General features: G+C 42.1%; 1 protein-coding gene across 1 annotated transcript in view; it reads right to left on the reverse strand.

The window, feature by feature from the left end:
- Positions 1 to 13,257, reverse strand: part of TTC27 (tetratricopeptide repeat domain 27) — a 185,463-nt gene that overhangs the window by 55,068 nt on the left and 117,138 nt on the right. Inside the window, exon 13 of the mRNA XM_015064214.3 lies at positions 6,210 to 6,437. Coding sequence (XP_014919700.1) covers positions 6,210 to 6,437 — 228 coding nt within the window. The remainder of the gene's footprint in view (positions 1 to 6,209; positions 6,438 to 13,257) is intronic.

Raw genomic sequence — 13,257 nt, forward strand, 5'->3', positions numbered from 1 at the left:
TATAAAAAGTTACCAAGCAATGTAATATACAAATAGTGGTACATTTAGGCCATACAATAAGTGATCAAACCACTGTAGCAAGAGAATTCAGACTATTCCCCATGTGCTTTATTTATGGCAGGCCTGCTCCCCATACATCTAGTCTATGATTCCCCACATTTCCCATTAATCCTGCCAACTGGTAGCCAGGCAACGTCATGCATCGCACAGGCCGCAGTTTGGCACAAATGTCTGATACATACAAGGGGGCTTACAAAGACACTGGTGTGAGTATTTCTCCTACCAGCACCCTGGACCTGAAGGAGGTGGCTGTTCCCAGACTCTGTGAGCAAACACAGGAGGCTTTATCAGCGAGCATCCTGTGTACTGCCCTTGAAAGGGTCAGGTTAGTAAGTTGTGTGTGGAAAGGGTTGGAAAAAAAAGAGACAGGCTGTTACTGGTCATTGTTCAGATTTTAGCACTGGAAAGTGGGAGCTCTGTCCTCTGCACATGCATCGAGTACGATACTAGATGAGACTGCGGCAGAAGAGGGAAGAACAAAGAGGATGTCTATGAAAACCCACTCTGCTTTTTATGCAACAATTAATAACACCTCATTTAAAAATAAAAAAACCTCGAGACAAACGCTAAACACGATGGGTTACCAGGGTAACAGGCATAACCTGGCCACTTATGTTTAGTGAACACTCAAATCCATGGCTTTCCTCGTGCTCTTCTAACCTGGGACGCCAGTTCCCTTCTGAACACTTACTCACCTTCCAGCCCTCGGTGCACACCTGCGTTCACTCCTGCACCGTCTCCAGCACAGCCTTTCCTGATGTGGTCAGTCCACAGTGACTGCCCACCTCCTCCCAACATGGCCCTTCTGGCCATACATGTCTTCGGGTATTTACCCTGCAGTTATATCACGTAACCTTACAAAGGTGGGTGACCAGTTCAATGAAGAGGAGGGTTCAGGGAAAATAAATGGGGGGAGGGGGGGCGTGCCCTGGAAAGGGACTAACAAAAGAAAAGGAATCTAGTATGTGTGCTGAGAGAGAGCAGAAAAAATAATAGGAAGTGACGTTTTCCTTTTTCAATGCTACACATACTGGTTTGATATCTGAGCAATTTCCTTGTTTTTACTTTTTACATAAGAGTAGGGGACAATGGGAATAATAAGTAGACATAAGGATTTCTATTTTAATTTGGGTCCTGAGACTGTGAGATCCTGTTTGGGAGGTTGGGTTACTATTCTCTCCCACCTTCTTCACCTTCCAACAGCCCACAAAGTCAAGTCTAAGGTTGAATTTTAGTTTCAGAACTTGCGTGGGGAAATGAAACGGGTAGGTCGAAGGGAACAATAGCTGGCAATCTCAGAAGCACAAGTGTAAACAGTGCACATGTCTTCTGGTTCTCTAACAAATATTCCGCAGACAGTGCGTTTGGTTTTGCAGACACTCCCTGATATAAAACAAACACTTCTATTTTTATACCAATTTGGTTTCAGAAAGTCATTACAAGTGCACAAAAGCCATCCAAATATCACTCTCATTCTGCTTAAATTTTGTTATTAAACCTGTTTGGAAATGTCTGAAAGAAGAGAATACATTTTTTTAAATCCCTATTTTTTAAATTAAATTCCGTTCTATTTTCCTTCTATTCCAAGACTTAAAGGAGACGACAGCATGTAGGAGCTCTCCCTTCTTAGACACGGTTCAAACTTGGATCCCAAGTTCCAATGTCTATGCAGTCCAAGTTTGTATCTTGTAGTAGTTCTGTACAACTTAGCATCAAATGCCTGCATATTTTGGCATGGCTCACAGCCTGCCTGAATTGGATCCATATGACAAACTGCAAAATATCCTCACATAACATCTGCTTGTATTGTGATGCTGCTTTGAGCAATTGTCATTTCTTTGTCTTGCTAAGTAATTAATTCAAAATTATATAATGAGACCATCAACTCCTGTCAAGTCCTCCCTTGCAAATTCCCTCACATCTATCCCCTTTCCTATCGCCCCTGCCATACTGATAACTGTCAGGCTAGACATGTGCTGGTCTCCCAAACCTGTCTACATCTAGTATCTTCCAAGGCCACAGCGCTTCCCAAACAATAAGACTAAATTACCTCCACGCATACCACATTCCTTCATTCAAAACAAAGCCAAACACAAACCGGTCCTTCAGCGGCTCCCTATCTGCCAAATAAAAAGCCAAAGAGCTTAACCTCACATTTAAGACCTTTCATAAGCTGGCTCCGCTCCAACTTTCCCACTGGAACCGCCCTATTTCCTTTTACTCTACAAAACCAGCCTATTCACTGACTCCTCTGTTCCCCCTATTAGCCTACTCTCTAACTCCTCTGTTCCTCCAACACAAACATGTACGCACCCCTTCTCTTTCGGTTTCCAGGGCTTTGCTCATACTGTTCATCTGCCTGGAATGCCCTCTCCACCGCCCTCCTCTTGGCCTATCCAAGTACTACCTGTCCTTCAAAGCCAAATTCAACATCCTATCTTCTTCACTATCTACCATCCTATCTCTACTATCTCTTTGACCTCTAGGTAACCAGTGCTTTACAGATAACTCACTTGGTATTTCTTTGATGCCTCATACTATTGGCTGGTTCTGCCTATGTTAGCTTCACTAGACTGTAGCAGGGGTACAAACAAGCCTATCTGGCGAGCTGCTGCTACTGCTTTGTCCTCTGAGTCAGTGCTATGTACACAGCAGACAATAAGTATATAGTTTGATTGACTAATTGGTTAAAGATATTATGTATTCGCTCACTCAACAAATATTTATTGAATCCCAATATGTGCTAGGCACTGTTACAGGCACCAGGAAAATATAAACGAACCATAAAGACAAAAACTTCTGCCTTCATAGGACTTACATTCTAGGGAAGGGGACATAGCATTTTTTTTTTAAAGCAAGCTGTAAAAATATTAGAAGGTGCTAAATGCTCTGGAGAAAAAGCAGAGAAGAAAGTAAGGAGTATAAGGTGGGGTGGAAGGTGGGCTATGCTTTTACACAGAATGATTGTGGAAGCCTTCTCTGAACAAGTGACATTTGAGCAAAGATTTGAATGAGGTAACGGAGTGAGGTATGCAGATATCTGGAAGAACCTCCAGGCAGAGGGAGATCAAAGTGCCAAAACCCTGAGGCAGGAATGTGCCTGGAACATTCAGGGAAGAAGAAAGAGGTGAGTTGAGGGGGAAGTTGAGGTGGAGTGAGTTGAGGGGGAAGAATGGGAGGCACTCTGCTGGGAGAGAGCCTCTCAGGGATTCTGCCTGCTACTACCTCTAGGGGAGGGAACAGAGGAATGACATATTGGACTCACATTTGAAAGGACCCATTTGGGGGTGCCTGGGTGGCTCAGTCCGTTAAGCGTCCGACCTCGGCTCAGATCATGAACTCACGGTTCGTGGGTTCAAGACCCACACTGGGCTCTGTGCTGAGAGCTACAGCCTGGAGCCTGCTTCGGATACTGTCTCCCCTTCTCTCTGTTCCTCCCCCACTCACACTCTGTCTCTCTTTCTCCCAAAAATAAATAAAGATTTAGAAAAAAAAAAAATGGACCCATTTGGATGGTCTTTGAGAATAGGGATCGATAGAAGCAGGAAGACCAGTCAGAGTAATTTAGGAAGGGGATGACCTTGGGGACAAACGTCTTCAGGAGGGGAGTATCTCAGATATTGTAAATGTTAAGTTGGAGTAATGAATGGAGAGACTGAGGAAGCAGTTAGACACAGGGGTCTAAAGTTCAGGGGAGAAACCCTGAAACCCACTTTTGGGAGTTGTCGGTGTATAGACGGTATCAAATTATGGGAGCAGATGAAATCCAGGGAGCTGGTGTAGACAGAGATGAGGCCCAAGGACTAAGCCTAGGAAGCTGCCAAGACTGAGAAGGAGGAGCCAGTGGGGCAAGAGGAAAACATGAATGCCAATCTGTTGGGAAGAGACTGTGCGCTTGAGAGAATAACCCACATCCATCAGGTGGCATGCCACTGATACAACTTAGACTACGGAGGCTAAGGGAGGGAGTTTATTTTCCTCATTCCTTCCAGCGGCTGAGGTTAGGCAAATCTTAGGCAGGGGTACTAACATAAACAAGGATAAGGACACAATTTTCCATAAGAGTAAAGTAAAAATTTAACAACACAATATTGAGTTGTTTTTTTTTTTTTAAAGGAAAAAAAAATCTAGTGATAATCAAGTTAGTGCAGGGTTTGTCAACCTTGGCACTACAGACATTTTGGCCAATAATTCTTTACCTTGGGGGGCTGTCCTGTTCATTATGGGATGTTTAGCAGCAGCCTTGGACTCTGCCCACTAGATGGCAGTAGCAGTCCCCTTCACTTCACCAAGTGCCAAAGGTCCCCTGGGGGGCAAAATCCTCCCCAGTTGACCACTCAGTTCGAGTGAGTTGTCATTAAAAACCAACTCTGACAATACTTTAAATATCCTTTCTGCCAAATGCACCTGTTAATTTCTGCTGATAATCTCTTCTCCGGATTTTCTTTACCAGTCAGCTGATTTGGAAGGTTCTCACTGTATTCAATACCCAGAGTGAAGAAAGCAACTGATTAGCTCAAAAATGTACTTCCAATTTTTTGCATATAAGAGATATGCCCCAAATCTACCCAGTTCAAAACATGATCATCTCTGCCCACACTCGTTCATAGCAGCCTATTCATAATGGCCTATAGGCAGAAGCAACCCAGTGTCCAGCCGCAGATGAACAGATAAACAGTGTGGCATATACATACAATGGAATACCACTCAGCCTGAAAAAGGAACGGAACTCTGACACAGGCTACAACGTGGACATGATGTTCGGTGAGATATGCTAGTCACAAAGGGACAAATACTGTATGACTCACTCATACGAGGGGCCAACAATAGTCAAATTCATAGAGACAGAAAGCAGAATGGTTGCCAGGAACTAAAGAAAGGGGAGAATAGGGAGTTACTGTTTAATGGGTACACATTTCTAGTTTTGCAGGATAAAAAAAGTTGTAGAGATGGACGGTGGTGGTGGTTACACAACAACAGGAATAAACTTCACACAACTGAACTGAACACTTAGAAATGGTTAAGGTGGTAAATTTTATGTTATGTGCTTTTTTTTTTTTTTACCACAATTAAAAAAAAAAAGAACACAGGCTCTGGGGTCCGTCTGTCTTGGGTTCAAATATTGGCAAAATGCCCAACATATCTGGCTCATAGTAAGTATTCAGTAACCATTAGCAGCTGATTACAAATTAGTGTTTTAACCAGAATGTTACCAAGTCAGCGTGCATGTCTGTCAGGACCCATGGTTGACAGTTATGTGTGCCTCTGACTGGTGAAACAGGAAAGCAGTCATAAAGAAAGTACGGTTTAAAAAAAACAAAGACCATTTCTGAGAATAAAATCATTTTGCCAACTGAGTGTCATTAAGTACAAAGTATGGTCAATTTCTTCCCTTCAAAATTTAGTCCTCTCCTGTGGATTTATCCTGTCACTTATTTTAAATATTTCTTTATTTTGAAAGAGACAGCATAAGCAGGGGAGGGGCAGAGAGAGAGGGGGAGAGAGAATCCCAAGCTGACTCCTCACTATCAGTGCAGAGCCCCATGAGGGGCTCGTTCTCATGAACCACGAGATCATGACCTCAGCTGAAATCAAGAGTCAGATGCTTAACCAACTGAGCCACCCAGGTGCCCTGCTTGTCACTTATTTTAACGATCCAGTCTTTTTGTATTACTTTTTCAAACCTTAAAAAAAAAAAATTTATGTGTCTGTAAATATACTTTTTCTTAAATGATCAAGAATCCATTCTAGATATTACCCTATTTATATCAGTTTTGCTCTCATTGCTGATTCCAACAATTCTTTGCACAGTCCTACAGTGTGTGCAATTCTGACTCTCCTCTATTTCTCCCTAACATATCTGCTGAAAACAAAACCTAATTTTCCTAGCTGTATTTGGGTTAAGGACAGTTTAAAGAAAGAAATAACAAAATAAAACCGAAAAGTAAATAGCAGAAACACAGCAGAAAGTAAGAGAAAAGCAGCATTTCCCATGACAAGCCAGAAGCATGGGAGACTCAGCTCTCGGCTTGCAAACACAGCTCACCAGGCACGTGGGCAGAAGATGGGTGCTCACTCATCTTGGTAAGACACCAAACCAAAGAGAAACAGAAGCGCCCAGAGCAGGTGGGCTTTCCGAACTGTCTAACCTGCATGGGATTGATCTTCACCGAGCGCTCAAAGCACTCCACGCATTCTCTAAACTCCTTGTTCCGCAGATGAAGAAGGCCTTTGGAGCGCTGAGCCCGAGCGCTGCGGTGGCGGGACAGTTCCCAGGCCCGCTCATAGCAAGCGTGGTCTCGAAGGACATCTCCAAGCAAGCAGTACAAACTCGGCGTTTCTTTCTTCTCCAGCTCTTGTCTGAGGATTTCTTCTGCCTAGAAATGACAACAGAAGTAAGTGAATTAGCTTATAGTGACTAATGGCTTTTTCTTTTTTTAGCACATAAACATTTTTAATCCCACAGGACCCAAATTTTTATTTTCAAAGTTTGAGATGACCTGTTGATTTCATGCATCTAGGACAAAGGCTAAAAACAACAGAAAACAGATATGGTACAGGTAAAAGAGAGGAACAGGAAATAAGAACAGAGTGCTGCTTTACTGGCATCTGGAATCCTCCAGGAAAGAAAGGCACCAAGGGGAAGCTTACTCCATGATACTGGGAGGACTCACTGGACTCCCCAGAAGCTCCCCACTCCAGCTGTCACCACTGTGACTGTGAGAGCAGCGTCTTTAGTTCACCTCTACTCAATGGCAATGCAAGGGTATGTTTCTTGAGTTTAGTTTAGTTATTTAGTTTAGTCTGCTTTGTTTTTCCTTTTTTAAAATGGCCTGCTCAGGGAGCCCAGGATCGCTGAAACATTTATAAAAGAAGGAGGGGGTACAATTTTATAGTCATTGTTTATCTCACAGATAAAACTTGCCAACAGGAGGCCTATCTGCTTCCAGACAGTCCCTTCGGTTTAGCAATTAAAGACCATCCTCAGAACACTGCACAAGCTTGGGTAATAGTCTCCTATGTGCACAATTCAGATTCACCTCATCGGCTAAGCTAATTCTGTACTTGTTACCACTACTCTGCTTCCCTGGCCCGTGTCCCTTACCCCTTGTTTCTAATCAGTCTCAACAGCATGGCAGCGGCTCTACTTCCACTTCCCATCCTTACATGCAAACACCTTCCTATAAGTAGCAGTGGAGTCACCCAAGATGCCAAGACAGCCATGGATGGCCACAATGGGTGTCGATATCTGGGAAGCCATCCTCAAGAAGCTAAATTGATTCTTTAGACTCCTTAATTGACAGAGCTGGCAATCTCAAAGTGGATGTATTTGATTTGCTTTAGGTTGCATCCAGCTAGAATTCTTAACTAGTCTAATTTTTGGGAAACATTCTAAAAGACGACTGTGCTTATAAAAGTGTCTTTGGATGCTGCCTTCTCTGCATTTTTTTTTTTAATTTTTAATGTTCATTTTTGAGAGAGAGAGGCACACAGAGTATGAGTGGGGAAGGGCAGAGAGAGAGGGAGACACAGAATCCAAAGCAGGCTCCAGGCTCTGTGCCGACAGCTCAGAGCTTGACATGGGGCTCAAACCCACAATCCATGAGATCATGACCTGAGCCGAAGCTGGATGCTCAACCGACTGATCCACCCTGGCGCCCTATCTGCATTTCTGATACAGTATGGGCTATGCAGGCTTTTTAGGCCTGGTCTGAAAGTGGAACCGGAATTTATAAAACAGTTTCTAAGCAAAAAGAGTTATAAATCCCAAATAGCCAAAATACATATGAAATTTTAAAATATAATTCATGTGAAACCGCTACAATGATACAATAGTTATTACTGTTCTAACCATAATTTTGTAAGGTTGTTTATATAAGTACCCAACACAGGTATATTTACATATACACATATATGTATTCAACCAAATTACACGTAACAGACTGTAGCCACAGTGGAATTTTTGCTGACATGATCTTATAGTGTAGTTGAAGGCACTTCTCCTGGCAATATGGCATTGAAACTTGAAACCCAAACCCTCCCAGAAATTCAGAAGGCTGCCCCTGCAGAAAATAAAAATTTGTGATTAGTTATCTGATGTGGTTGGATCTGAAGGCATGAGGAGGCAGTGATCATGACAGGGTCAGGCACTGGTGGTCCATGATATCCAGTGATGAAAGAATTTCTTAAATTATCACCTGTGGGAGCTTAGAATAAAGCTCCTACCAAATGTAAGGTTTTGTGTATAGGAACTTCATCAAGATAATAAGCTTCCGCACAGCAAAGGAAACAATCAACAAAACTAAAAGGCAACCAACGGAATGGGAGAAGATACTTGCAAATGACATAGGGTTAGTATTCAAAATCAATAAAGAACAAACTCAACACCCAAAAAACAAATAACCCTGTGAAGAAATGGGCAGAAGACACAAATAGACACTTTTCCAAAGAAGATATCCAGATGGCTGACACAGGAAAAGATGCTCAACATCACTAATCAGGAGAATACAAATCAAAACCACAATGGGATACCACCCCACACTTGTCAGAATGGCTAAAATTAACAACACAAGTAATAACAGGTGTTGGCAAGGACACAGACAAAGGGGAACCTTCTTGCACTGTGGGTGGGAATGCAAATTGGTGCAGCCACTCTGTAGAAGAGTATGGAGGTTCCTGAAAAAAACTAAAAATAGAACCACCCTATGATCCAGCAATTGCACTACTAGGTATTTACCCAAAGGATACAAAAATACAGATTCAAAGGGGTACATGCACCCTGATGTTTATAGCAGCATTATCAACAATACCCAAACTATGTAGAGAGCCCCAATGTCCATCGACTGATGAACGGATAAAGAAGATGTGGTGTGTGTGTGTGTGTGTGTGTATACACACATATATATTTATATATATACACATATACACACACAATGGAATATTACTCAATTATCAAAAAAGAATGAAATCTTGCCATTTCCAACGATGTGGATGGAGCTAGAATGTATTATGTCAAGCAAAATAAGTCAATCAGAGAAAGACAAATATCATTTGATTTCATTCATATATAGAATTTAAGAAACAAAAGAGATGAACATATGGGAAGCAGGGAGAGAGGAGAGAGGAAAACAAACCCCAAGAGACTCTTAATGATAAAGAACAAACTGAGAGTTGATGGAGCGAGGTGGGTGAGAGACAGGCTAGATGGGTGATGGGTATCTTTTTAAGTTTATTTATTCTGAGAATGAGCATGCAAGAGACTGTGTGTGGAAGTGGGGGGAGGGGCAGAGAGAGAGGGAGAGAAAGACAGAATTCCAGCTCAGAGCCTGATGTGGAGCTCGAACTCATGAACCGTGAGATCATGACCTGAGATAAAATCAAGAGTTGGACACTTAACCAACCAGCCATCCAGGTACCCTGGGTAATGGGTACTAAGGAGAGCACTTGTTGTGATAAGCCCTAGGTGTTGTATGTGATTTATCACTGAATTCTACTCCTGAAACCAATATTGCACTCTGTGTTAAATAACTAAAATTTAAATTAAAAAAAAAAAAAGGCTTCTGTGAATTAAGTGATAGGACACTGAAGATACCAGACTGTGAGGTAGGTTGGTGGCTTCTAATTTCACCAAATAGCACAAAGAAAGAAAATGACATTCAGTGTTTTAAATCCTCAAGTTCAGAGAAGCAAGTTATTTCTATGATTGCCTCAAAGAATTTCTTTTTCCTCGTAGCTGCCAAGGTAGTATAGCCAAAACTCGGATGTAGACATTGCTGCTACGTGAATTCTGAATACAGGACAAACTCAGTTTCACTAGGTCTATGTGCAAATGAAGGCATCTCACTGGGTTAATCAAATATGTTTTAGTCATTTGTTTTATTTCCTCTATTGCCTTTTAACCACACATCATTTTATTTATTTATTTATTTATTTATTTATTTATTTATTTATTTATTTATTTAGAAAGAGAGAGGAAATATGTGTGTACATGGGGTATGGGAAGAGGGAGAGGGAGAGGGAGAGAGAGAATCTTAAGCAGGTTCCATGCTCAGCATGGAGCCTAACACAGGGCTCAATCTCACGACCCTGAGATCATGACCTGAGCCAAAATCAAAAGTTGGACGCTTAACTGACTGAGCCACCCAGGTGTCCTGTCATTTTATTATTTTTGAATGATTGCTCTAGAGGTAATCATGCACATCTTCAATTTATCAAAGTTCATTTAGAGTTACTGTCATATCACCTCACCTTTCTCACATCACAAGTGGCCTGGTCAAGCCCTTCCTAAAGTTGTTCCACAGAAACAATGCAAGATAAACAAATGATTCTTATTGTTTTAAGACACTAAAGTTTTGATGTGGTTTGGTTCTTAGCAATAATAACTGCAATGGTTGTTTAAAACGAGAGGGTTACTCTAGTACCACTTACTTCATCATCATCAAGTAAGTACCACTTACTCCATCATCTCCTGGCATCATGGCCAGGAGAAGAGGGCACTGACCATGAAGGAGCAAGACCCAAGAATTTAAATAAGGACATGCGGGATGATTCTGAAAATAGAAACCTCCAAACCCTACTGAGTTTCCTATGCCAGCAGAGGCAGTCCTCCCCTACCTGTTAAGACTAGTGCTACCTTGCTTAAAGACAATACAATGACCGGGGTGCCTGGATGGCTCAATCAGTTAAGCGTCCGACTGCGACTCAGGTCATGATCTCACAGTTCATGAGTTCGAGCCCCAAATCGGGCTCTGTGTTGACAGCTTGGAGCCTGCTTCAGATTCTTTGTCTCCCTTTCTCTCTCTCTGCCCTTCCCCTGCTCATGCTCTCTCTCTCTCTCTCTCTCTCTCAAAAAAAGCATTAAAAAAACAAAAAAGACAGTATAATGATGTACCTCACGGAAGTACCTTGCAAGAGAATGCCAGTTCTCCTCATCGCTGACCCCTTCCATCCCTTACTGCCTCCACTCATGTAAATACACTTATACACAAAGAAAACTGCAAGACTGTATTTACTTTCTAGAGGGGAAAAATCTTGGACCATATGGAAAAAGAGATTGTAAGGGTGACAGACCATAGACAAAGCGGATCACAGTTTTAATCAGCTGAATTTAGGTACTCATCAGTACTATTTGATTCATAAGGCTAACTACTCAAGCAGCTGGGGATGGCTCTCAATTATTTGCTCAATTGCTTGACTAAAACCTGGACTCAAATGTGGCCAAAACTGAAGAAAAAAAAAAAAGTGGCCAAAACTAAGTTGAGATGCCAGAAATTCCTTGGTGTGATGTGAAGGAAAGAATCTAACAACTTAGGAAGAAAAAGTTGTTGTCAATTTATTATTTGCAACCTGTTCACCCATCCCAATGTCCTCCAAGAGGGCCCAGGGGATATTCTTTTCATCTTAACTTTGAGAAATACATTGTATATGGCAGTATTAGCATCCCTTAAAAGTGCTATAGATGTCCTGTAAGCTGAGGGGAACACTTGGGAGGTCCTTCAGTTGAAATGAGCTTCCAGATTTCAGGGGATGATTAGAATCCAAGGTAACAGAGACCAGCTGATGGCACTCAACCCCTCAGAAGTAAGAGAAGCATGGTTATTTGCAACAGGAACAGCCAGAGTAATAATTACAATAGTGCAACTAGCATGGATCTTAGGTGGTTGCTGACTCACCAGCAAGCCTTAAAGCCAAATGAGATGTACGCCTAAGTCCAAACTTGATCTACATAACATTAAAAAAAAAAAAAATCTAGGTTTGGGGTCAGACATCTGACCCAGGTCACCATGCTAAAACATTGTTTCTCACCCAATGCCTATCCTGGAGTCATTTCACAGTCAGAGCCTCTTTAAAAAAAATCAGAGGGGTACCTGTGTAACTCAATCGGTTGAGCATCCGACTTTGGCTCAGATCATGATCTCGTGGTTTGTGAGTTCAAGCCCCGCACTGGGCTGCTGCTGTCAGCTCAGAGATTGCTTCATATCCTCTGTCTCCCTCTCTGCCCCTTCCCTACTTGCACTACCAAAAAAATAAACATTTTTTAAAAATTAGAAAGGGAGGGACGGAGGGAGGAAAGGAGGAAGGAAGGAATGAAGGAGTCAATACCAGTGAGGAAGGACCCCACTATAATATAACTAGCATATACCATAATTCTTCCCTTGTCTTCCCCAAAGACATAACATTTTTTTTAAAGTTTATTTATTTTGAGAGAGGAGTGGCGGAGAAAGAGCGTGCGAATGCAGGGAGAGACAGAGAACAGGACAAAGTGCTGTCAGCGCAAAGACTGATGCGGAGTGCGATCCCATGCACCATGAGATCATGACCTGAGCTAAAATCAAGGGTAGGACGCTTAACTGACTGAGTCACTCATGTGCCCCCCTCAAAGACGTACCTTTAACATTTGCTGGGTAATTCTATCCTGGAGGGAAAGAAATACTGTACCTGTCTTTTCAAGGTTGATTGGTTCTTAGTTAATGATAATCCTCTGGGACCCAGAATATTACCATGATGAGTTAGTGGGTTTATGGGAGTGAGTCTATCCCACGGTAGGCCTAGTAAGTCTCTGGACCCACCCAGCGGTTACCTCCCTACTTCTTGAATACATAGTTGAATTAGATATATCCAACAACCAGCAGAGCCTTCATTGAGGACTAATGCAGAATAAAGTGCCAGGTGAAAGCCCCAAGCTTACTCTCCCCCTTAAGAGAAAACCCAAAGCACCATTGCATATCTATGTAAACTACAGAAATGCGTCCCACTCTCAAACACGTGAGAGATACTGCAAAGTGTGTGAGTGCAGGCAGTTTAACAGACCCATTTAAACTGAGCAGAATATAGATGGGTCCTGGAAAATGTCAGATTATTACAAACTTAATATAATGGTGGCTCTAATTATACCTACTGTTCCAGACATGATCTCTTTCCTGGAGCAAATAATCACACCCCCTGACATATGATAAGCAGGTACTGATACAGTAAATACATTTTTCTCTACCTAATAGCCAGACAACATCAGATGTAGTGGGCTTTCACTAGCACAGAGAGAAGTACACTTTTCTGGTATAATTTAGTCTGCAAGGACCTTGACTGTCTCACCATCTCATTAGACCTCATCAATCTAGGACCTTGATGACATCATGCTAATAATACTCCAAAACTCAGACAAATGGTGTGCCGATGTCAACCAAAAACCAAGTGGAA

This window comes from Acinonyx jubatus, chromosome A3 (genome assembly GCF_027475565.1).
Source record: "Acinonyx jubatus isolate Ajub_Pintada_27869175 chromosome A3, VMU_Ajub_asm_v1.0, whole genome shotgun sequence".
NCBI lineage: Eukaryota > Metazoa > Chordata > Mammalia > Carnivora > Felidae > Acinonyx > Acinonyx jubatus.